This window comes from Hyposmocoma kahamanoa, unplaced genomic scaffold (genome assembly GCF_003589595.1).
Source record: "Hyposmocoma kahamanoa isolate Upper Pololo Valley unplaced genomic scaffold, ASM358959v1 76, whole genome shotgun sequence".
Classification (NCBI taxonomy): domain Eukaryota; kingdom Metazoa; phylum Arthropoda; class Insecta; order Lepidoptera; family Cosmopterigidae; genus Hyposmocoma; species Hyposmocoma kahamanoa.
The window spans coordinates 12,816,840-12,844,702 of record NW_020653900.1 but is presented as its reverse complement, the minus strand read 5'-3'; the positions used below and the strand labels follow the sequence as shown (position 1 = coordinate 12,844,702).

The 27,863-nt window shown below is 34.4% G+C and overlaps 1 protein-coding gene across 1 annotated transcript in view; it reads left to right on the top strand.

Annotated features, from left to right (window-relative positions):
* The window catches only part of LOC113232527 (transcription factor LBX1-like), a 127,692-nt gene extending 108,866 nt beyond the window's left edge, over window positions 1-18,826 (top strand). Inside the window, exon 2 of the mRNA XM_026467287.1 lies at window positions 18,267-18,826. Within this exon, the coding sequence (XP_026323072.1) occupies window positions 18,267-18,658 (392 nt within the window). The 3' untranslated portion in view covers window positions 18,659-18,826. The remainder of the gene's footprint in view (window positions 1-18,266) is intronic.
* The last annotated feature ends 9,037 nt before the right edge of the window (window positions 18,827-27,863 follow it).

Sequence of the window (27,863 nt, the reverse complement as noted above, 5' to 3'; positions counted from 1 at the left end):
CTACCTTACCTTACCCATTTCTGCTTTCGAGCAGGCAAGTGAGACTTGTCCACATTATAATATCTCAGGGTGACGGGTGCAGTACAGAGTGGCACTGCAACTATTATGAACAGGCGTGTCGCTTACCACCAGGTGCATGTGACTTGTTTGCCCTATCACAAAAAGAAACTGCGTTTACACACGGATATTCCCCCAAAATTGTAACAAGATAAATCCAAGTTATTTATTTATAAACCAACGTCACTAAAAACTTTTAAGCATATCTAATTTTTACCTTACGTTACAAATATAGGCGGCACTAACTGCCGACAGTTGAAACTGCGCGTGTAAACTTTTTGTCCAGAAAAATTATTTTTTGTGACCACTGTGCGGATGCCGTTACAAGCACTCCAAGAATGCTTTATGTCTGAGGCGCCTATAGGAATTAGGCGCCTATGATTTGTGTAAGCATGACACTTTGATTTTTACGCTATTTTAGCGCCATATTTAATTATTTTTACCCGACTAAACAAGAGGAAGAGTAATGTTTTTCCAAGTGTCATTTAATATTCTTCATTTATTTATATGAAATAACTGTATGGGGCAATCCTAAACCATAGGAGGTACGTACGTACGTTTTAAGAACATTAGATCTTTTTAACAAATTTCTAAAAAAGGAGGAAGTTGTCAATTCGATTTTCTTGTATGTATATACGTTACGCGATAACTCCGAAGTTTATAAACTGATTTTGATGATTATATTTTGGTGGAAACCGGTGACCTCAGTAGTGGTCCCATTTAAATTTGAAGAAAATATTCCACTTCTAAGGGTGGCAAACTAGGGGATGAATCCGGACACGCGCACTTTCCGGTTACAAATTTCAATAAAACTTGGCAAATAGATGTAATTCCACATACTTTTGAGGTCGGTTTTTATTGTGAAAACAATAAAATTTTAGTATAGTCAATTTTTTGGTCAAATGTAAGTTGTCCATAAAAACAAATAAAATTAACAAACTTTTTTGAGACTAGATCTTCGCGACGTTAATCACTTTATAATTACACAATTACAGTACTGTCACCTTACTTATTTCAGCCGCCAAGCAGTATTGTAAGCATTACTGAGTTCCGGTTTTGAAAGGCAAGGGTGCTGTTGAAATTACAGGCACATGAGACTTGTCAACTTATGTCTCCGGGTGACGGGCGCAGTGGCAGTATCCGTCAGATCTTCGCAATTTAAAGCACTGTAATTGTTATGGATATGAGTTTCGCATAGCACCAGGCGCTCGAGTCGTTCGTCCCGTCACTTTATATCACAAAAAAAAAGAGCAATTCACACAATACTATCAAGATCTTAAACGTAGATTAATAATGCAACAAAAGTTGCAGTTATCTTTAGGACAATGTAGCTAATTTATGCTATACTAATCGTTAGTAATGAGACGGTTGGCCCACGCCCAACCAACGGGCGGTTGGAGTAACCTTTAATTAATATAAACGATTAATTAAATACTTCGCTGGTAATTGGGGATTCAGCGTCCGCGATCTTCAGATGTTTCCTTCAAGATTGATTACTAGTAAGTATGTTGATGCGTAGATACAGAATGTACAGAATGATGTTGAAATGATTTTGAATTTAGAAAGTATATAATATAACCATTGACTTACAATTATATGGACGACGGGTCTAATACACAAACCACGAAAAAAATGTCCCAAGTCAACCTATTTAAACGTAGTGACATGTAAAGGAATATGAAAAAGCTAAAATGTTGAATTTAAATTGTAATGTCATCGCAGTACTGTCTAATTTTGCTTGCATCGCTGTCAGTCGAACAAACGAAGACTAAAGCGTGAATGACGCTCTGTATACGATTTTAACGCCCTATAAGTTCGGACACTTTTTAGCGCGGACCCGACGTCCATATAATTGTAAGTCAATGAATATAACTTTTTTATTTACATGACTGCCTCCGTGGTCGAACGATTACCACGTTGGCCTGCCACGCAGAGGTCTCAGGTTCGATTCTCGGGTCGGAAGAAATATTTTTACGGCCTCCATTTATTTCTGCCGTGAGTTTGGGTGTAATTTGTGATTGTCTACGTGCGTGTGCTGTGGCTATGGCTGTGTTTGTGGGATTACATTTTTTTGTAACATCAAGTGACGGGACGAACAAGTCGTGCACCAAATGGTAAGCAACACGCCTGTCCATAAAAGTTGCAGTGCCACTCAGAGCTTTAAATCGCAAAGATCTAAGAGACACCCTGAGACGTAAGTTGATAAATCCCATGGGCCTGTAATTTCACCAAAACCGGAATAGGTACTGTAATACTGACATTATTGCTTGGCGACAGAAATGGGTAAGGTGGCAGTACTTCCCTGGACAAACTCTTCCACAAGGAGCTCTACTGCTTCTGAACTTAAATACCAGCCACCAGCTTAAACAGATGACAAATAATGTTACAAACTCAAATACGTCGTAATAATACTTAAAGTTAAATCAATTTAATTTAAAAAATAAACTGTAAGCCCGCCATTTTTATATTTTTTAACAAAAAATTCGGTTTTTTACTTATTAACCTAACCGACTTTTTGTATGTATTTTACACGATAACTCCGGTATTTGTGAATAGATTTTCATGATTCTTTTTTTTGTTACAAAAAGGGTACCTACATAGTGGTCCCATTTCATTTTGAAAAAAATCATCCACCTCCATCGGTGGCTGTCACGCATGAAGATTCATTTTTATAAATAGCGCCTAAATTTTACTTAAGGGCAATTATTTTAGTGGTTGGTTTTGCTATTCTCCAATTCAAGGCGTTTTTCTCTCATATTGAGAGAAAAACGCCTGAGCAAGAGAGACTTTGAGTAGTAAGAACCGATTTTCATTATCTCCCATGTCAAGTCCTGTATAAGGGCAAACTGGGGGATATTTCAATAAAACTTGGCAAATAGACGTAATTCCACGTACTCTTGAGGTCGGTTTTATTAGTACTCTGTACTGAGATTGTGTTACAGTTTCTACCACTAAATAATCAGCATTTAACGTAAAAACCAATAACGGCACTGTTTATTTCCCTCAAATAACCTACATTATTATATTGTGTTGTAAACTGTACCTTATTTCAGAGTCGTTGTTAAGAAAACTCTACTTTCAATAATGTCTTGCAATTGATAAATCGATAGAGATGTAATTTACAATTCAATTTTTTTTTAAATAGTGATTGTAGGCAACGGGGCGTAAAACCAGGAGCCCTACGTGCTATGGTCACCGAAATATTATTGATCCGTGTGAACGAAGCCGTGAGAATGTGGCAAGAGAGTTTTGATCGTATTATTGGTTCTTTTATTTACAGTTCATCATAGTGGTTTTGGTGAGAAGTAGGTGCTATATTTTGTACAAACAAATAACATTATGATTATGATTTTAATAAATAACTACATTACAGTTAGAATCGTTCTTATCGTAACTGGTTTAAATGTTAATTGAACGTGCATATATTTATTTCTTGAATATCATGATGCTCTACCACCATGATTTATTTTTATTTTGATAATACACAGGTAAGGTACAATAAAAGCTTAAGTACTAGAAAGTAAAACTAGGATTTTTAAATTATATGAATAAAATTGGGTCCCTGCGGCAAGGCGCCTAAGATGCTGGCAGCGTTCCCTCAACGTATGGCTATGCTATTAGCAGCATTTTTGTCTGTGTACTGTAAGGGTCGTAGCCGGGGGTTATCGTAGCGAGAGGCACATTTCAATGAGAAACAGGGAAAATAATCATAAATAAAACCTTGGGTTTCCCAAACAGTCTATTAATGTTTTAGATAAAAATTTTATACATTTTACCATGATTTTTATGTATTTCTTTCTGAAATTACACCTCAATTTGTTACCGTTGTTGATACATATACATAATTTATTTTTTGCATTTTTTTCTGTCACATTGACAAAGTATTTGTTTAAGTAATCCAATGTATCACCATCATCAACGTATTTCTGCGGCCTACTGCTGGACACGGTTCTCCTCTCAGGCGAGGGTTTAGGTCATAGTCCGCCACGCTGGTCCAATGCGGGTTGGGGAATTGACACGTTTTCCGAAGGTCGTGAACCTTCTTCTATATGCTGGTTTCATGTTCTCCTTCATCGAAAAAGCTCATGGTAAATTGTAAATTAAATTTCTCACATAAGCTCCGAGAAACTCAGAGGTGCGAGCTCGGATTCTAGTCTGAGAGCTCTGCTTAGAGAGGCGGTAGGCCAAACCATTAAGGTACCGCATCTTATATCCAAATAACGACTAAATATTTCTCAAAATATAATAATAATAATATTCTTCAAAATATTTTTTTGAGATGTCATTTGAAACCATAACCCAGTTTTAGAATAATTGAAATTGTTTCATGATATTTCAGCTTTGGATCGTTAGGATAAGTTCCGCTAAGTCGAACATGTTAACTAATTTTAACTGTTTTTAAAAGATAATTTTGTGCTCTAACTTTTGCTATAAAACGGAAATTTGACCATTTTGTCAATTAACCGCGTTTTACTTAGTAGACGCATTGACTTACAAATAAATGGACGACGGGTCTAATACAAAAACCACGAAAAAAATGTCCCAAGTCAACCTATTCGAAATTTAAATTGTAATGTCATCGCAGTATCGCGCTGTCAGTAGAACAAATGAAGACTAAAGCGGAGTGTCGCGCTCTGTATACGATTTTAGCGCCTTACAAGTGCGGACACTTTTTAACGCGGACCCGACGTCCATATAATTGTAAGTCAATGAGTAGACGGCATTGAAGTTTAAATCGGATCTAAAACGGCGTATATTAGCTTAGTTGGTATAGCGTCTGGCACGGTATGCTAGAAGACGTCGGTTCGAATCCGGCCGGATCGAAGGAATGTTTTCTAAGTGTTCGATCTTTGTATTAATACTTATAACAAACTAGTGGAGTAATTCAATTAAAAAAAAAAATCATTAAAAAAAAAATCAATACAAATTTAAAATGGCGTATATTGATTTTTTAAATCAACCATCGTTTAAGTCAGAGTCAGCCGTGGCCCTGGGACCTGGGGATGTATTCCCGTTATCTGTGCAAAACTATTGCTGTCATGTACTCAACCAAATCAAAAAACAATATGAGGCTCATGCCTCATGAAGCTTCATAGCTTCATTCGCATTATGCGTCTTATAATATAGTCGAGTATTATTTCTTTGACAGCAATTGTTTCGGACAGATATCGGAGGACGGGAGTACACCAGGAATGTACCCGAAAAACCCTTTTTATTTGTCATTTTCAATATGTGACAATCGCGAAAACCTAAGACATTGACATATAACTTTTAATATTTAATAAAAACCGCTAAAAATTAAACAAAACAAACAATTCCTTTTTTTTGGAAACCCAAACGTGTTCTCACAAAGTTTCGTTGCGGCTGAACGGGTGGTTTGTGCGCACGGACTATTTAGTCCGAAACCTATGGGCACACCGACAGACATGCACTTTGTGCCGCCGCAGCATAATGGCCCGTGACAATGTTTCTGCTTCTTAATTAGCTATAAGTATCCGGTTAAGTGTTGTTTTTTTGAAGTTTTGAAGCTTCAAACGAGATGTTGTTTAGATTAGGAAGAAGCGGGCAAGATTTGTGGAGAAACAAGCTTCATAAACGCCGTAGCTGGATGGATGTTATCCTTTTTCGTTTTTTTCGCTGTCATGCTGTAATAAATAATTTAACTCACCATCAAAACGATTTGAGCATATTTATACGTCCCTATAGTGTTTAAAAATCATCCTTATTTCATTTGATTTAAGGTGTAAGTACTTACAATTGTTTTCAGACGATTGTCGGTCGTAATTATAAACATTAGTAGAAGTAGAGGTCCTTGTGAAAGAGTTCGTCCAGGGAAGTACTGCCACCATAACTATTTCTGCCGCCAAGCAGTAGTGTGAGCATTACTGCGTTCCGGTTTTGAAGGGTAAGGGTGCTGGTGAAATTACAGGCATATGGGACTTATCAACTTATGTCTTAGGATGACACGCGCAGTGGCAGTTTCTCAGATTTTTACGATTTAAAGCACTGAGTGGCACTGCAACTGTTATGGACTGGCGTGTACCTTACCAACAGGCGCACGACTTGTTCGTCTCCTCACTTGGTATTATAAAAAAAAAAAACAATTTCTTCTTTTTCGTCTTAATAGAACTTCACAATGAGCGAATAAATACATCTAAGTTAATGTTGGAAGTAAAAAGAAACAATTTTTACAACTTTTTTATAAAAAAAGAAACCGACCTCAAAATTTTCAAGTTTCGTCAATTTGCCAAGTTTTATTGAAATTGGTGACCGGAAAGTGTGCGAAATCGGATTCATCTCCTTGTATGCCACCCTTACAGGTAGAATATTTTCTTAAAATTTAAATGTGTCTAATATTAAGGTACCTACCCTCTTTTAAACAAAAAAATAATCATCAAAATCGGTTTACTTGCTTTAATTGCGTAACATAACTTCAAAGAAAAAAAAACAGTTAATCAGTTAAAAAATAGAAAGATAACTAAAATACAATTTCTTTTTTTTTTCTCTTCGTATTATACATCGTTAATGAATACGATGTACTAATGATCTATCATTAATATTATAACTGAATTATATTAAATTGAACCAGTGCCTAACTATGCGTGACATGTCTTACATATGTTATGTATGTATTTCAAAATAACCCACGTTCATCGTCAAGTGCCTTAATACCTATGATATAAGGTCGAAATGTCTATTAAATAGACAATGATTGAACAAGTCGTCCAGACTGATTGAACGGTGTAAAAGTTAACGATACGTGACCGTAATGTACCACATCTTTAATTAGATTCTTGGGTTATAATAGCTTCTGTAGGCGCAACTACATGCCTAGTCGTTGCAAAAAAGCTATGGCAATTTATATTTAAGCTTCAAATAAAAGATTTTGTGTGGACCTCACATAACTCTAGCGCCAAACAGGTGGCATTACATCGTTGTGGTTTTCCAGGTTCAATAAATAAAAAAAAAACTAATACATAGTGGTATTTTGAATGCCCTAAATTTTATTGTGAATAAGATATCGAGCTTTCTATTGGTTAGAATGAAAACATGACGACATAAGGCCGGTATGTGATTGGTCGACCTTGCGCGAGCGATACAACTCAGTATATTTTAAATCGTTTTCCTGTTGAATTAGGCATTTTTGGGATCGGCTATATTGATTTTTTTTAACAATTAGGACAGCGATATATGAAATACATATAAGGTTAATATTCCATAAAGGGAAGAAGGGTGCTGCTGAAATCACAGACACATGGGACTTGTCAACTTATGTCTCAGGGTGACGAGCGCAGTGGTAATGCCCATTGCAAATAGGCGTATCGCTTACCATGAGGAGCACGATCTGTTCGTTCCGTTCCTCGGTATCATAAAAAAAATATGTTGGTTCCAATCCTAGTTTGCAGTTAATACTCCATTTTGGTTACTGAGGGCTCGTTATATTCTAACATCCAGTAACGTAATTTGCGCTATGTTTTTTTTGGTATTGTAATTGCCTATACTTCTTTGCATCGGATGGACCATCTGCCTGTTTGCCTATTTAATTAATTATTATTGGAAATATAATTCCAATTCATATTTTTTTTATCCACCATACTTTATTGCTTTACCTTGACACAGTCCTATATTTATTTCAAAAGCAATAAATATAAACTGCTCCACAATGTAAATAGGTAATTATATTCAACACAATTTTACAAAATACCTACCGCGTAGTTCCTTACGGTCAGTTAAATACGTGGGCGCGGAATGGCCGACCGGAAATGCCGCCATATTGGTTTCTTACCAACATAAAACATCAAACGGAGAACAAAGACGTTGGGTGTGAAATCGATTAAGCACTATATTTAATGTTTTAATCGATTTAGACCAAACTAATAAACTTTCTTATAATTGCTTATTTTAGTTACTTTCAAGATGAGTTTGGTGTTGTAATATGACTTTGTTATATGATATTTGTGGTTATTTTCATATTTCCTTATAGTGCACTTGTATCTTTTTTTAAATATCAAGGCCAGCATTAAGCTTCATCAATAGGTAGCAAAATACAAAAATTGGGATCTACAACATACAAAACATTTTTTTATCTATACCTTGCGGTTTGGTTGCATAAGTAATTTCTACTAACTAATATTTTTTAATACCCTGGGCTTTGTTTCCGGCTAGGCCTTATAAACCTACCTTATTTTTTATAATGTCAAGTGACGTGACGAACAAGTCTGCGCCTGCGCCGCAAGTGCGCCTGATGGTAAGCTACACGCCTGTCCATAACAGGTGCAGTGCCACTCAGAGCATCAAATCGCAAAGATCTGAGGGGCATTGCCACTGCGCCCGTCACCGTGACACTTAAGATAGAGAAGAGAAGAACTATGTGCATGTACTTTTACCAGCACCCTTGCCCTTCAAAACTGGAACGCAGTAATGCTCACATTACTGCTTGGCGGCAGAAATAGGTAAGGTGGCAGTACTTCCCTGGACGAACTCATTCACAAGGAGCTCTACTGCTACTAAAAATGTGACAATACTAACGAGATCAGAATTATATTTTGTATAATAAACAGACATAAGAGTGACTATGTTCTCAGTGGACATACGTAATACGACCAAATTAAACGGTCGACGTTGATTGCTGAAAAAAATTGTAGTTTACATCGTAAATTTAGGTAAATATATTCTGTCAGTTTAAGACATGCGAAAACGAATAATTTTCATTTCACCATAGAAGAGGAGCTTCTAGATCGCATGAAGTTTCCGGTGACCAGAGACCTCTTCTCACTTGACACGAAGATGTGATCGACGATAGCACGCGTTTGCCTAAAAAATGCCTATTCACTCTAGCCTTGAATAGCAACCCGTAGGCTGAAGTCTGTCATTCTTAAATGAGCTTAACAATCCAAAAGGAAGAGGGAGAGTCAAGTACTCTATGAAAATTTCCCCTTTAAGTAAAGTCAAATGCGCACTTACATTTGAATACAAAAAATAAAAAGTTTTTTTATGATACAAGTTACGGGACGAACAAGTTGTGCGCCTGGTAGTAAGCGACACGCCTACCCGTAATAGTTGCAGGGCCGTTCAGAACTTTACAGGCACTGCACCTGTCACCTAGAGACACAAAGTTGATAATTCCATGTGCCTGCAGTTTCACTAGCACTCTTACCCTACAAAAGTTTAGTATATCACTGTCTTAATCATCATAAAAAAAATCAAATCAATATGGCGGCTGATCTCGTGCCTAATTCAACAGGAAGATGATTTAAAATATATTGAGGAGTATCTCTCGCGCAAGGTCTACCAATCACACATCGGCCTTATGTCGTCATGTTTTCATTCTAACCAATAAATACAAAGTTCGGTGTCATAATCACAATGAAATTTAGCACATTCAGAATACAACTGTGTCATAAGCTTTTTTTACTTTATTTATTGAGCATGGCCATGGGGTAAAACTTCTTTTACTCTTGACTGTACTTACCTTACAAATACAATGAGAGGATCCATTGGGAGTTGCAATATATAGAGTGGATCAGTTCAGATTTAAAATTGGCGGTGGATCAGTTGTATGGGATCGGATGCGAATAACTCGGGCCATCAGCTTAAACAGGTAACAAATAATTAAGAAGACAAAATGTAATAATACTCAAACTAAAATTAATTTGTGTAAAAACTGTAACTACAAAAATCCGCCATTTTTTTCTGCGTATAATAAGACTAATAAGTAAAAAATTAAATATTTTGGCCAGTATCACTGTTCTTGTGAAACAGAAATATCCACATCTCTTCTTTTTTTATCTATGGACTTCGACGGCGTATAAGTAGCCGAACCATGAAATAATCACGCGTAAAAATAAAAAACAAAAAACAATGTCACCAGCCACTACAATTAGCATCATAATACTCCTAATCAAATTTGGAATAGAAAACAACAATAGTCATTTACAAAAAGCAATTTCACTTCAATACACGATTCGTAGTAACGCCGACAATGGATCATTCCAACCTCTGATTACAGATTACGCTACTTTAGATTGTATCCTTTACTAATTTGTATGCAAACTGTGAATGGCGCGTAATTACAAAAACTAGCCGTAATAAGCGGGTGCCGTGTTAAGCCAAACGATACAATAAAAGAAAAGAAATTAAGCTATAAGGCAGTACACACACCTCTCCCCTGCAGGTGTGTACCTATAGCAGGAATGTTCTCGAATACCCTAAAAGAAACAAATTCTATATCCAACATAATTTCTTATCGATTTTCATACTGGATTGTTTTTAACTCATATATGTCATACTTCGTCCAGAGGTCCTGATTTCGATTCCCAGGGCGGGAGAAAAATGTTTTTGGCCTACATTTATTTCTCCCGTGAGTTTTAGTGTAATTTGTGGTTGTCTATGTGTGTGTTCATGCCACCCGCGACCCAGGGTTCCCTCGTGCGGGGCTATGAGTGTGTTATTATTAAGTAGAAGCTTCAAGTCGGACTTGAAGCTTTTTTATGACATCAAGTAAAGGGAGGAATAAGTCGTTCGACTGGCGCTAAGCGACACGCCTGTCCATGGCAGTTGCAATGTCACTCAGAAATTTAAATCGCAAAAATCTGAGTTACAGTGCCACTGCGCCTGTTGCCCTGAGACTTACGCTGACAAGTCCTATATGCCTGGAATTTCACCAGCAGCCCCTTCACAAACGGAACTTAGGAATGCTGCATTGCACTGCACATTACTGCTTGGCGGCAGAAATAGGTAAGGTGACAGTACTTCCCTGGACGAACTCTCTCTGGAGCTCTACTGCTGCTTTTTGAAACTACAGCTTTGTGAAAACATGTGGTGTCTTTGTATTGTGGAATATGATCTAATCCATACACATTTAGAAAAACGAAATCTTACAAACACAACGCATATTAAACATGTATGTACATACTTTATACATACCTATACAACACTATATATACACTAAATACATTTATCAAACTATACACATTCTGGTGTACGCTTCCTATATCTATGAGTGTACGTATGCCTCCTGTAATATCGTACGTATTTATTTCCTAAGTAGACAATAATTGCTATTTTACATAATATAAATAACATATACAAAAAATAATAATTTGATATCAATCTGCGTAATTACGCATGTAAAATGAACAAAAACAACTCTATTCGCTACAATAATAAGAGTTCACTATTATTATCTTTGTTTACAACTTGATACAATCACGATAAAAAATATAACAATGGAATTTTTTTAAAGATATATGACATTTATGGAACATCATCAACAATAATTTGAAAAATAGTTGTTGCGATCGATCGCTGTTAATAGATTGCAGACAAAAAGTGCTAATAATAAATATGAGCCTTCGATTTTAAATAATTGCTCAAAGTCTGTAATCAATAATAATTCCTAAACTGTTTTGGGTTTGTTACACCAAAATTATATTTAATTTAGTTATCCTTTAACAGAAAAAAGACTTCTGATACACCTAACCTTATACCGAGCTGTATAAACTCGGCATACCCGTGACGTCAGGCTCTAACGAGGCCATTTGTGTATATACGAACTTCGGTCGATGCCAATCAATCAAATTTAAAAAAATCAATGAGAAACACACGTTAAACGTGTATTTGCCACGCTTTTTTCGCACGATCGAATTTCAATAGAATTCGAAATTCGAAACTGATCGTAGAGAAAGGAGTTTTTAAGGATTTCGGTTTTTTTTTTCCTTTTAGTTTTTTCTCGAAGTTTTTCGGATAAAATCCTTGTATTGTTACATTGATTCCGCATAACAAAGTGTAGTGATGTAAAAAAAGGCATTCTACTCCAGCTCGTTAAGGAGCTGTCCATTCATTATTCCAGTATCACGTTTTAGAAGAGGTGAATCGTAAATACTCAATTTAAATCTCATATCAAATTGCTTTATTAAGATATTTTTTTAATATATGCCTGTAACTTCTTATATCTCACTTCTGTAAGAGATCAAGACTATAATAACAATTTTATTATTTCAAAGAAAATTATTAAAATAAACAAGTTTTTTAGATTTGTAACATACCCATTTAATAGTCGTCATGCCGAGTCCGCCATTTTATTTCCCCTTGATAACACAATTCAAATTCAGATGGTTTCAAGAAAATAATTTTGTGTCTAATTTATCGACAACTGAATTTAAAACAGTAAACACGGAATAACGATAAAAATATTAACTTATTATAAATAAATAGCTGCAAAATAAAATAGGAAAATAACAGCACCTATTGAAAAATAAACAAACATTAAAGGAGCAAAGTTTTGTGTAAACCAACAATTTCGCTTCATGTTTTAATGTCACTATAATTTATACATTCGTCAACACATAGAATGACGAATAATAGTTGTTTTTATTTATTAAAGGATCGACTATACATCAATGTTACGTTGCGGAAAAAAAGATTCTTCAAAACTCCATAACAACCCGATTTATTTTCAAACCTATACTTACGTAAAATATATTTGTTCTAAAAACCAGTCTTGCAATAATCTCACCGCACCCTCTATAACATTCCGGATTATCCCAGTACCAATTGAATTTCTTACAATTTCATTCAATACAAAATCTTCAACGAACGCCGAAACGTGCGTAACATTCTTCGGTTGCTTGCAACTCCATTAAAAGCCATAATAACCAATACCAGTTACGAAACATTAAATATAATGATATACATAATTTTTTTTGTTAAAATTATCCTTTATTAAGAACTTTCACAACACGCAATGAACAGTAAACTTTATCAAACTGTGATTGAACACGAGAATGTCGTTGTTTTCAAACGATATCCTGGTACAGGATAAGGGTCAAATGCGTGCCCTATACCTACGTGATGTTATTGAGGAATTAATTAAGGTACCCATGACTAAAGAAGACGCGACGTTTCAAAGGAAACTCGACGCGGTACTAACAACCTTTTTGAGAAAAAATTTCGTGCTCAAATCTATTCGGATGCGGAGGACGTAGAAGGAAATTTAAAAAATGGGCTATTTTCGAGACCGTCAAAGGACGTATTATAAACATATGAGTAACAAGGTTTTGTATTTTATTGTCTAAAACAAAACAAAAAGCATTTTTGAGTTACAAAGGATTAAACATCGCGGGCTATAAAAACAACACAGTCCTTAATAAATTCTAATTTTCAAATCATCATCATTCAAATTCTAAATGAATTCCAATGATCAATTTTATAATTGGAACAATCGCAAACGGACACAAGGCTGTCGACGTCAGGTGCGCTCAGAGCCTCTACCATGAAAATACAGGTACAGCTGACACTAGCGACTTTGTAAAATGTTTGACAGTTTTGTATGGCAAATTGTAAACAGCGCCCCTAGCGGTCACGAGAAGAAGTGACGTTTCGTATACAAAATACTGACGCTGTGGCTAGCGACAGTAAACTCATGGTAGAGGCACAGGTATTCTGTGACGAATTACACATCTTTTTGCTCAATGTTACGACGTCTTTGGTCCTTTGAATGCAACTTGGCCTACATGGGTGTTTTGCCACAGCTTATAAATTTTGTAGCGATTCAAAGGGAACCGGAATTTTTAGTAACAAATTTTCACTATGTAAAATATTTTTATGACATAATATGCTTCACATGCAAGATATTTCTTTGTAAGTATCTTGGAACTTATTGTCTGTAGAATAAGGAACTTTTTAAAGTCAAAGGAATATCTAAAAAGAATTAAACAAAATATTTAAATTTCAATTAGAACGTTAATATTTAATAGATTAGATTTTTTAAAAATCGAAACGAAAAAAAATTTTCGAATCTATATATATCATTTTTTTTTCAAACAAACCAATGGTTTCGGACTCTTTCAGACCACATGATCATGGCTGACTATTGGTTTGTTTAAAAAACAAATATGTCCGAAAGAAATAGTACTTACCTATCATTTTTAATTTAAAACGCGTAGTTAATATCCAAGTAAATACCTACAATTTAAATTTTTCAGCGCTAGATGAGGAGGTACGGTAAAATTCCCGGCAGGCCCCACTTGGGAAAAAAACTTTCGAAATTAGTTCTGGTCTGTATGTTCTGAAACCCTGAGTTAATTCTGTAGCTCAGGTATTCATAGAAAATGAAATTCCTTAGTTAGACCAGATAATGTAGTTGCCAAAGTAAATTCTTGCTCTCATCTTTAATTGTCATGAAACTTCAAGGGCGTCTGTTTTCTTACAAAAGCAGGTTTTCTTATTATAAAACACGAGTTACTACATGATTAACAGACTGTGATTCGAGTCTGCACAAAGTCCTAATTGAGGTAGGATTCGCTAAGGATGCGATTAGGCGATGATTAATACGAGATGCCGTTTTGATGTTCCGCATTATGCCATTTTGGTCTTTTATGTGTAAATTACTTAAAATTGCAATTTAGCTACGTCTTCGTCGAAATCGGGAAATTAGACGTGACGGTGACTTTATACCATTAAGCCAGTCACGTCTAATTAGCGAATAAAAAAAAAACAATAATTGGCGCCAAAAAAGCGAGTACAATTTTTTTGTGCTCTTCACTTAATTAAGTGTGTTTTATTGTAAAAATTCAAAAATCTTACTCAGAGCTAAAATGTTGCTTTTTAATGCTTTTAGTAGGTAAAGGAACGTTTTTACGTTCGTTTTTTTTCGACCGCCGACGATCGTTAATGTGTGGTTTGGGTAATTGTATATTATTACGTTTGAAGCGTGGATTCCAATAAGCTGACAATGCATAGGCAGTTTGGGTTAACGACTCATTAAAACGATGGTTACTTTTATTAATTTCTGCGGTCTACCTCGCGCTTTTGCGACGGCCATGCCAATGCATACGACACGAGGGAGGTCGCAATAAATAATATTATCGCTTTATTTGTTTCCTGCGATTATAATTTGCATTATTATTATGTTCTTAAAATGTGTTTGCCTTTTTTATTATATGAGGTCTTAAGCTCTCTTAAGACCGCAAGATAGAATAGCCTAGGGTCAGAACTGTTGCTTCTCAAACAAGTTAATGTTTAGGAGCAATAACACTCGCTAAACGTACAACAAAAACCTTAGAATAAGGATGAAAACTTTTATTTTATCATTTTATTTTAATATTTTTAAAAACTAATTACATAATTATGTCAATCCGCAACGTAGGCTTCGTCAGGATTTTTAATGTTGACATAAAAAATAGCTTTTTATTGTATAAACGGTAGTTATTAGTTACTTGTATCTGATAATATTAAAAGTTAAATGTTAAAAGTTCCTTTGCATGAGGTTTTTTTGCGATGCAAAAAAATTAGCTGTGAGACCACAAATCATTGCACCTAGCAAATAAGTCACAGTGTAATAGCTGTTGGTAAACCAAATAAATTTAAAATAAAAGAACCTAAACCCCATTCGGCTAGCGTAACAAAATGTGGCCTAAACCATCTCCTTAATAATAATAATATTTATTATTATATTTCTTTTTCCACAGTGAAATTTAAACTTAAGAACATGACGTTAAATGCAGCATTTTGTTTTTTTGTAAGACTGATGCTCAAACAAGATAAAACCCTGTGTTTAGAGACACCAGGTCTCCCTTTGCGAAAAAACCAGTTTTTCTGGTTTTTTTATGAAAAAACAAAAACTCTCTAGAGAAATTATAACTGCTGCAAATAACTGTTCCTTAAGGAATACTCGTGATCATCAGTGGGACGGTTAATGGATTAATGATGTTGATAACAAGGTACTTATTCATTAGCCGTCGTACTACTACTCGTTTGTAAGGCAGAAGATTCCCTTGAGAAGAACGAGTAAGAAATTCAAGGGGTTGCTCTTTGTAAATTAATATTATACACATTGGTCATTTACAATACTATTTCAACTATAACATATCAAGACAACCTACATAAGCTCACTCAGAGTCACTACTATGGACTCTTGTCATCCAAGTACACAGAAGCTGTATAACGGATATTCTAAAGTTTTTGTGTCGTTAGTTTCAAATCTCGTAAATGGCAAATTTTGAATATTATTATAGAAGCGTATACATTGCCTGACTTTGTGAAGACAATTGTCAAAAACATTTAAGAGCGCGTTAAGTTTAAAGTAAACTTCAAAAAACTAACGTGCTGAATAAAAAGTTAAAAACAAGGGAATTAAACATTATACCGTTTTCAAATATGCTTATAGTATTATAAACTTTACAGCCTCGGGAGTACCATAAACTAAATCTTTAGCACCATTTAAGTACCAACTAGCGCTTTGCGCGTTAAATCTTAATTACACGGACATTTTCACCAAGTTACTCAACCGTATAGCAACCTATTTCTAATATTACTAACAAAGATAAGTGAAAAAGAGGTCGTGTAAGTTAATATCCATTGTTAGCAATTTTCTAGCTCGTATCATGCTTCCGTTGGTTTATTGGCCCTAAAAATTACTTTTTTTTGTAATCGGCCATAACACTCGATTGTTCTGGAATCGTAAACATCTACGATAACGCTAAATGTAGCAATGGTTTTTCTTCCATTAAAAAATTAGACAAACTTAGCACGAGATTGTAATGCAGTAAGGAGTTCCGCAATAGTGAATATGATCAATACAGTTTATTTTTTCATTTATGTTCAAAAACATTAGGACACAAACGAAGCATCACATTAGAGATGTTCCACGAAATTCTTTGGCGTAATTATTACGCAGTAAAGACAAAAATGAATAATATTTTTTTTTTTTATTATTTAAAAACATCAGGCGACAAATAAAACATAAAAATTTGAAAATCGAGCGACTATAAAGCAGTAATTGCGCTCTAGTAAAAAAATACTATATAGCTTTTTTATTTATTATTTAAACACTTTAGAAGACAAACAAAACTACACATTAATCTTGATTATAAAACATATTTATTTAAAGTAGATAAAATTAAATTTGTTGTTTCTTTAGCCTTGTTAGTTCTTCTAAAGAGCTTTCAGCTCATTTAATTTTTCGCTTTAGATCTACTATTATTAGGACTAAAGTGACACTGCCCGCTTGTTCTTTGTTTAGTCCTATTTATCTCTTTATTAATAAATTATTAGATCATTCTACATTTTATTTATTCTGTTCGAACATTTGTAGACACAGTTAGGCGGGAAATTACTAAACATCCTTTGACACATCACGCGACTGGCGATAAAACCATACTTTGTAGATAAATGTTTATTTTCATCTGTTTTGTTTTCCTTGTTGTGATGACTTTATTTTGTTTAATTAAATTTTTATTGAATTGATATTCATTTTTTGTGAAATTACTCCACTAGTTTGTTATAATTATTAATACAAAGATCGAATATTTTGTTTTCTAAATTTGAAAATTCGTCAATGGCATTTGAATGTTCTTTTTAAGTATGTAACTGTAATAATGTTTAGTTCGTAAATATTTCTTAAATGTATAATTTTTTCGAAGCGAGAAGTGCACGTACTTGTACGTGCACTTCTCGTTTCGAAAATGTCGATACAGCCACAAGAAGGCTCATTGGCTTTAAGTTCCATAAGAAGTGTTTATGATATTTTTAAGCTCTACCCGTATGTGATTGCTTGCTCGTTAAACCGAAACGATACCGGGCGTGTTTTTATTGTGCCTTTTTTACGACGGAAGAGTAACATTTTAGCGCTGCGGGCACTTTATGGTGGTGTCATAGACTTGAAATGCTCCATTGATGTTTTAGTGCCTGATAACAATTCGAAAGTGCGTTAGCGCTATGTTTATAGCTGTGCTTTTTACCCGATCGATTTTATTTGACTTAAAAAACTTGATTTCATTGGCCTATCGTTGTTTTTTGAACACGATAATTAAATACCCAAAGACAACAAGGAGTTAAGGTTGTCTATGCACTGTCGGAGGCGCGTAGGATTGTTATAATAATAACGTAATGGCTCTGACAGTTTCCTTTCTTTATCAAAGCTAAGAAAATTATTTCGAAGCCTTACCCAGAACAGTCTAGAAGCAATGTAACAAAAGTGCTCAACCACCGAGGTCATTGTATAGTTACTGATTTAAATTACACTTGTTGATTTAATATACACCGAATACTTCATTGTTAGACATAGACACTAGATAAACTTAAGAAATGTTATAGAAAGACTCAGAATAAGATCCCTGAATATTCCTATTGTTTAAAAAATTACTTGCTTTCCCTTAATTGTTGATGTTAATTTCTAATTACTAATATATCATTTCTCCTTGTTACAGATAGTCAGTCGAATCACCTAAACCTCTTCAACTCGCGGCCGCAGCCCAAGAAAAAGCGAAAATCACGAACAGCATTCACAAACCACCAAATCTTCGAACTGGAGAAACGGTTCCTGTACCAAAAGTACTTATCACCAGCGGATAGAGACGAAATTGCAAGTTCACTCGGCCTTTCCAACGCGCAAGTCATAACTTGGTTCCAAAACCGACGCGCGAAGTTGAAACGAGACATGGAGGAGTTAAAAAAAGACGTGGAAAGTGCAAAAGTCCTGTCCGCTCATAAGAGTTTCTTAGAAAACGTGACGGATCTTGGGATTTTGAAGAAAAAAGCCATGAGCATAGGAGCCAGTGAGGAGGCAGCGACAAATCTTGTCGTCAATGCGTCAAAATGAAACGAGATTTCACGCGCGCACGGTTTCGAGCGACGCGTGCTCGATTTTTAAAAATCGAACTGGACATTTTCGAAATTCGCATTGAATTTAGAAAAAGAAAAATGTGAATATTTTTTTCAAAATGGAACTTTTTAGTGATGTTGAAAATAGAATGTTCTTTACTTAAATTTAGTGTTTATCGGTAGATTAGAATCTCTTTGGAGTACTATTTCCTCTAAATCTTTTTAGAGGCTGACGACAAGATTAACATAGCGGTGTCAAAAGTACACCATGTTCAGTCTCTTAAAAGTAATAGAGATGGTTGTTTTCTTAAAGATTTTAGTCAACGTATAAAAGTTATCAGTACTTCTGTATTTAAATCGTCTGTAAATAAAAACTAGATTTTTTTCGTAGTTTATTGTACAAATGAAGAAGCTTCGTTCGAAATATAAATGTGATAGTTGATTTTATTATTTAAGTACTTAATGTTTTATAGAGATATTCCTAAATTATTTATTAAAGGGTCATGTTCACTGGTATTTGAATGAAATAGTATAAGGCTAGAGTTTTGGTGTTTTGCAGTTATTCTGACTAAAATGCGAGAGTGCAAAAAGGTATAGTAACTAAAATGTACTTATAACATTACAAACTGCAAATTCGAACGTTTGGTATAGCACAATTTTACAACAAAAAATGTAACAGTTTGTAATCCTTGAATATGGCCAACTGTAAGTTCTTAAATCTACTGTTTAAAACTGGCTATACCTTTCTGTAACATTCTCTAATCACTAGTGATATTAAAAATTGAACCTTAATACCATATCACAAGTCAGATATTAAAAAAACAACACTTTTCCATAGAATGTGCAATAAAAACGTATGACTGTATGCCAGTAACATGGCCCAGTAAATTAATTACTATGTACATATTAATGTAAGTAGATTTAGTAAACGTTTAAAATTAGCGATTAATCGTAGTAAAGAAAGAAGGAACCTTGCACACTTAGTGACTAAATGTGTTGAATCAATTGGTCATTACTGGCATAAATCTGTGTACTACATTTTTTAGAATTACAAAATATTTCTTAATTTAAAAATAGTGACCAAAGGTGTTCATCTGCAATAATAAAATAATTAAGGCTATCAGTGCAAAAGTGGTATGAACCACATGACATTTTTTATTACATCAAGTGACGAGACGAATAGGTCGTGCGCCTGGTGGCAAGCGCCACGCCTGTACATAACAATTACAGTGTCACTCAAGAGCTTTAAATCACAGAGATCCCTACCTCTACGCCCGTCACCCTAAGACATAAGTTGACAAGTCCCATATGCCTGTAATTTCACCAGCACCATTAACAAATATAAAGCACAAATAGGTAAGGTGGCAGTACTTCCCTGAACGCGCTCTTTCACAAGGAGCTCTAGCACTACTAAAGATAATATTAAAGTACATAATTATATTTTGGACGCTACATACTGTCGTGTATAAAAAAATATATAATCATATATTAGTCATATATAATCATATGTAAAATGACTTTGTTTAATTTTAAATCCATCATTCTCAAACCTTTATCTTTTATATGCATCGGATTACACCATTTTTGCACTGATAGCCTCGATTCATATTCATATATGCGTAATATGCTTCGCATAGGCGGAATGAACAGTATTCTTAAAACATAGGAGTTAAGGTAAATTTGCTTTAAAAAACAACGACGTGACCACCTTTTCGTATACTATGCAACAATCTGAACGCGATCACCTTTTACAATAAAAAATAAACTCTCACATATAGATAAATTACACAAATAAAATTAAAAAGGTAGTTAAAAAAAAATTCACAAAGAAGAAAGCAATTAGACATTCGCCAAAACTTAGTCGACCAGTATGCAAGGTTCCTAATTATTAATCTGATTTGTAATTAGTAACTTTAATTACTAATTAGTGAAAATGATGAATTTCTACTAATTATCGACACACTGGCATTACAGAGATGATTGTTAAAAATAATTACTGAGCTAAATATCATTTCAGTTCGAATTATAATCTATATCAACTTACTATAATTAAACTCTAACTAAGTGACGTAAGAGTTTTTTTCGAATGTATTGTTCTTCGATAAATCGTGGCATTGGTATGATAAAGCCACAATGTGATTACACGTCAAAAGTGTTTTTATCATATGAAAGTGATAAACATAAATACGAACTACATGAAGGAAATTGTGTGTTGGTGAAATTTTATAGCTCTCCAATTTGAGCATCCTTAAAGCTCTCTCCTGAAATGTTGTCATTTTGCAGAAGTGGCCTTATTATACCAATAGCGCTAGCACGACACTACGCGTCTTGCGACATATGGCGCGAGATAATGCAATTCTCGCATATACACTAGCAATGTCTCGCGCTTCCATGTTGCTATTACGCAAGTCGCGCCATATCGAGCTACTGAAGTGTGAAAAACAACGTGGAACTATATTCTAAGCAACCATATTCCATTCTCGACTATATTGTAGTCACATCCGGTAAGATAGAGGTTGTAAAAAGGGTTCAAACAAAAAGAATGAACCAGACAACAACACAAATTACCTGGTTTCCAACTAGAGAATTTTGTATATTTAAACTATTTCTAAGACTTATATTATAAGAAGCTTAAAGAAACACAGGTTATAAACATTATGATACGATACTACCTTAGCTAGAATTCAAATTTTTCCCGTGTAAATAAGGTTCGTTTTGCTTAGGTCGAGCGGCAGGGGCACTGGAGTTATTTCAGAATTTTTTTTACAAACGATATTAAAGCCATTTGAGAAATGTATATCGTATAGTATATAGAGTTTTATTTAGTTGATATAAAATAAAAAAAACAGTACAAAGTACTAAAAAAACCGACCTCAAAAGTCATTCATCCCTTTGCCACCCTTGTAGGTGGAATATTTTGTTCAAATTTAAATGAGACCACATCCGAGGTACCCTCTTTCCAACAAAAAAGAATCATCAAAATCGGTTCACAAATATCAGAGTTATCGCGTCGCATACATAAAAAAAACTGAATGAATGAATGAGAACCTTCTCTTTTTTTTACGTCGGTTAAAAAATAATTAGTATATGTAAAGTATTCTCCTATTCAATACAGCCTTTTTCAATACAGCATTTTCCTGTAAAATTATGAGGTAAATTTAAGTTTTTATATTTTTTCCAAAGTGGTAAATTCAACACTGACGCTATTATGTGGAATCAACCAAAGCCATTTGAGGAAAGCCCTTTGAGGTAGTATAAACTCTGAAATGGAAACGTTTTTATATTTTAACAACATAGTATAATCGTGTCATTTATCATTTACTGTAATTTCTCGTCAGAAGAAAAATATTTATAATCCCTGCTTCTTTGTTTACAGTTTTTCTAATTTAATGAAAACGAAATATAGTTTGAGACTAGGTAATTTATGTGTAGTTGTCTAGCAGATTATTATTATTGATAATAAATGAGACATAATAAATAAACTACTATACTATGGAGTTTAATTAAATATTTCAACGCAAAAAAATGTATAAGTACCGGAAATTTAATAAAATTTTACTGTTTATTTAAAACTAAATCATCATCTAGTTACTTTTTGTAAATTGTGTAGACCATAAAATAAAATCACAATAGATTCTCCATTTTCTAATTGAAAACTTGTAACCAATTAACGGCAACCATGTTAAGCAACAAAAGCAATTAACTGTTGTAGTTAAAATTAACGGCTATTTTATTAGCCATTGTGAATATGGTTTTACGGTCACGCGACGAAATTAGTCATATTTAAATATAACGGTTATGGACAAACATATTCGCTTTGACTTTAAACTTTTTTTAAACTATACTGTTAAATGAGATCTGATATACTTATGACACTACTCCAGTGATGCAAGAGTCTTACAAAAGAGATTCTGTATAAAACTAGCTGTACCGTGCGTTGCGATGTTACTGAAATAAAAAAAAAATAGCAGAGAACGTAGAAAAGAACCGCCTCTACGTTTTACACTTTATTGAAACCACTGATTCACTTAATTTAATTAATTAATTGTTCTCTATGTTACTTTGCAGAAATTTATGTTAATAAAAATGGTACTTCCATTTTTATTAACATGAAATTACATTGCTACTCCGCGAACGCAGTGAAAGTTGAATCGTGCAAAATGGCTGCGGTATTGAATATTTTTTTCATGGTGTTAATTTTCCCACCCTCCCTTTGCATAAAATAAATAACACAAATGCAACTATAGTCACATACACCACATCAAAAATATACTCCACACATGTTTCGCCTATAAAAATAATTGTAACTCAAAAGTTCGTGGAATAACATCTATTTGCCAAGTTGTATTGAAATCGGTTACCGGAAAGCGAAACCGGATTCATCCCCTAGTTTGCCACCCTTAGAGGTGGAATATTTTCTTGGGACCTATAACGAGGTACCCCTCTTTCCAACAAAAAAGAATCAAAATCGGTTTACAAATACCGGAGTTATCGCGTAACACACATACAAAGAAAAATACATTCAAATCGGGAACCTCCTCTTTTTTAAATTGAAATTAGATAAAGCGCAGCTATTTCGCACGATTTAACCATCACTGAGTTCGCGGAGTAGTAAATTAGCTTAATTCCATTTTTATTCACCTGATTTTTCGAAATGGAAACTTGCGGACGTGGACAAAAGTTTTATCGCAATCAGATGAGTAATAAAGAAATGCAAACCGGACAAACATACAAACAAACATTCATTTTTATATAAATATATTTCTAAATTCCACATTAATATTTGACGCACAGCGACTTCACACACAGGTCTTTTGTCTTCTTTATCACGAAGACTCGTAACTTTAAGGGAAAAAGTTATAAAGTTCGATTCATAATATCACGTTCAATGGCATCGAATAATTAAAACAGCACACTAAACATGCTAAATATAGAAGTAAAAAAAAACAAATTCAAATTTTCTATCTCATGTTTCAATTCTGCAACATAACTACATTTTTAGTTTTCTTTAAAAGAAATGTCATAACATCACTTCGTAACCTTATTATCTGTTGCTCTATCATGAATCAGTATCTACGGTAGCTAGCGACAGCGTAAACTAACTATTTGTTTTTTTTTTACTTCTTGTAACGCTGTACAATTTGCCATAGAGAATTTTCAAATGCTTTACCAGAGGTTTGCACACTAGGTACCAATAATATATATATTTTTTAATTACATACAAATTGGATTTACATTAATTCGACCTTACACTTACCAAAAATTAGCTCGAATTCGTCAAACATTTCACGTCACGAATTTAACCTTAGTGGCAGAATAGCAATCTCTGATTTAATAAAAGTGCAAAAAATAAGAAATAAATAGAACTTATTATGTTGTTTATAGTAAATATTGTGAATTTTCTTTAAAAAAAATTTGTTGCTGATAAAGTTGCCAGCTCATAATTTTATTCAATGACATAGATTCTTTAATAAACCGGGTGTTTTCAAATTACAACTAATGAATGCAATGTATTATATACTTTAGAAACCTCTTGTTCCTATGTGGTTACTCAGTTCTTTTAAATGTAATGATTTTTATATACAATAGCATTCGTTATATAGATTTCGATAATAGCGAATATGTGAATATTACCTTAGTGTAAATATACGATTATGTGTTCTATACTTTTGTTTCTGTTCATACCTTCCTTTGCCATTTAATTAATAATAAATAAATACTAGATAACATCACATTCGTTGCTCTGATCCCAAAGTAAGTAACTAAAGCACTTGTGTTATGGAAATCGGAAACATCGACGGTACCACAAACACCAAGACCCGAGACATTGACCTGGCCGGGGATCGAATTCGGGGCGTCAGAGATGGCGACACCATGAAAACCAATGCGCGAGCCAGTCGACCACGGAAGTCGCCAAAATTAACATGTTATCTGAGGTTGACACAGAATACGTGGTACAGAGTATTCCATACCATAATAATTGTAATTTAAAAAAAAAACCGACCTCAAAAGTACGTGGAAATACATCTATGTGCCAAGTTTTCTTAGAATAATAACGCATAGAAGCATAGTCCGCACATGCTAAGTGAGGCAAATTGAAGCGCTCCCAAAGGGCCTACACGAGCGGGCGGGCCGTCAGTGCTCAAGGTCAACTTGCACCGCGAACAGCTCAAGAATTTTAGCTAAAAATGACGAAATGTGCTGTAAATGAGTGTAAAAATACGTCAGACAAACATCAAATAGATACTAACATCACATTCCACAAGGAAGTAACGCGTTTCAACTTGTATTTTTATATAAATATTCACTAAAACCGAAAATTAACCTACTACTAAAACGAGCCTACATGAATTTGATTTTTGCCTCACTTGTGACAGTTCGTTTGATATGAAACTATCATTCTATGCGTTATTATTCTAAGCAAGTTTTATTGAAAACGGTTACCGGAAAATGCGCGAAACCGAATTCAGCCTCTAGTTTGCCATCCTTAGAGGTGGAATATTTTCATCAAATTTAAATGGGACCAATACTCTGCTGTCCACTAACAAAAACGTGGCTAAGTGATAAATGGTCAAATATCCGTTATAAATAGCAAAAAATAGAGCACAAAATTCTCTTTAAAAACAGTTAAAATTATTTAACGTTTTCGACTTATTGGAACTTACCCTAACGATACATAGCTGAAATATCATTAAACAAATGATTATCACTAGTATCAGGTTTCTTACCACGGTATGACTTCTTTTTATTTTCCGGATATTTCGGAACGGTTACACGCTCTATGGTGACTCAACCCACGAGACTCAACTCAAGAGTTAACCCGTGACCATGGAGCGTGCAACCGTTCCGAAATATCGGGAAAATAAAAAGAAGTCATACCGTGGTAAGAAACCTGATACTAGTGATAATCATTTAGTGAATAACCACGAAAGTCTTAAAATCTATATCATTAAACAATGTCAATATTCTAAAACTGGGTTATGGCTTTTTTATATCTCAATAAATTCTTTTGTCACGGCAGTACTGAGGTACCCTCTTTCCAACAAAAAAAGAATTATCAAAATTGGTTCACAAATTTACCGGAGTTATCGCGTAACCTACATACAAAAAATAGAGTCGAATTGATTACCTCTTCCTTGTAATGAAGCTGGTTAAAAAAGACCTGCTCTTGTTAAGTAATCAATAATTTTGATCCAAATTTAAAAAATGCAAAAGCACACTTTTCATATTTAATACGTTATTTCATAATCATCACAACCTCTTTTTACTTTTACACGGGTTCTGCGAAAAATATTTATGAAGTTAGTAAATATGAAAGACAAGTATGTTTAAAGCATAACAACGGTCCACAATCCAAAATATAAAAACGTGCTATGGACTGTCTTATTAACAGTGTGTAGATACCCTGAGAGTGTAAATAAAACATTCGCGTGTCTCCATCCGGCGCGTAACTAATCCAACTACATCGCCAATAAACACAGACTATAGAATTAAAAAGCCAATTCAAAAAAGTATACAATATTCTATTGTATGTATATTATGGACCCACTTACATCAAGAACACATAGACAATTCAATATATACAGAATAAACATGTGCAGTTAGACAATTCTGTAAAACGACAGTGAAGTGTCATGAAAGAGTCGTCAGTATTCAAAACAGGTGTATTATATTCCATATGTCGAAGTCTTTAAAACCATATTTCATTACTTGAATGAATTTTCTAGAACTTCAACAATTTAACAATCGATTTAATATTCTCAAAATGCATAATAAAGAAGAAAAGGAAAGATCTACCTTTAACTAACTTTTTGCAGCAGTACAGCTTCTTGTGAAAGAGTTCGTCCAGGGAAGTACAGCCAGCATACGTATTTCTGCCGACAAGCAGTAATGTAAGTATTACTGCGTTCCGGTTTTGACAGGTAAGGGTGTTGGTAAAATTACAGACACATGGGACTTGTCACCTTACATCTCAGGGTGACGGATGCAATGGCCGTGCCCCTCAGATCATCGCGATTTAAAAATTTGATATTATAAAAAAAATTAAGAAAAAGTAGGTTTCTTTATATTATTGTCTGTTATACACAACAGCATTTACAGAGTATGTAATCTTAGTCGGCGAGCGTGTATGAAAGCACTGACATAACGAAAGATGTGTATCAGGATCATACTAAGTGTAAGGCTGTGGTTTCTGTCTACCTCGTTGGGGAAAGGACATGAAATGTATGTATAAATTGTATTGTCTCTGAACTTCCGCTTTTAAGTAATGAAAAGACCACGTCGAATCATGCAATGTAGTTAGATACTTACGATATACTCGATATTCTACTATACTAGTAGCAGTAGAGCACCTTGTGAAGGAGTTCGTCCAAGGAAGTACTGCCACCTTATCTATTTTTACCGCCAAGCGGTATTGAGCATCACTGCGTTCCGGTTTTGAAGGATCCTAGTGAAATTACAGACGCATGGAACTTGTCAACTTATGTCTCAGGGTGAGAGGCGCAGTGGCAGTGTCCCTTAGACCTTAGCGATTTAAAGAGCTGAGTGACACTGTAACTGATATGGACAGGCGTGTCGCTTACCACCAGGCGCACGACTTATTTATTCCGTCACTTGATATCATAAAAGAAATGTCATTCAAAGTCAAACAACGAATTGAACACTTGAAATAAGTTTGTATCACTAGCATATTGACAATACACCCTGTTTCTGTAAGTCTTTATTGACGACAAGCAACTAATCCCCTTAAAACATCTTAGAAATAGTCTAACGTATCCTTGCAATAATGTCTAACTATGATTATCAATGCCATAGACAATTTTCAAATATTTACTATAATATGAGGTGTATTATATCCCGTATTAGACATTTTCTTTTAAATTGTAGCTTGCATCAAACTTGTTCTATCAATTACTTACATATATTAATGTATAAAAAAGAAAAAAATACGACTGTAAGTAAAAAATATTTACTTGTGTAAGCTTACAATAAACTTCATATACATTTATGACAATAATGTCAGAAACGTTATTAAATTATTGAGTGACGATATACGTGTCTATACAACAGCGACTCTACTTATTCCAAAAATAGTTTTCCTAATCTGTGGTCCAATCAAGCGGTGCGGCTCATACGGTACGGCGTGTAATCGATTCGTCGCGAGTGCGGTCTCGCTAAACACTCAGCGTTTGATCCGCGTCGCG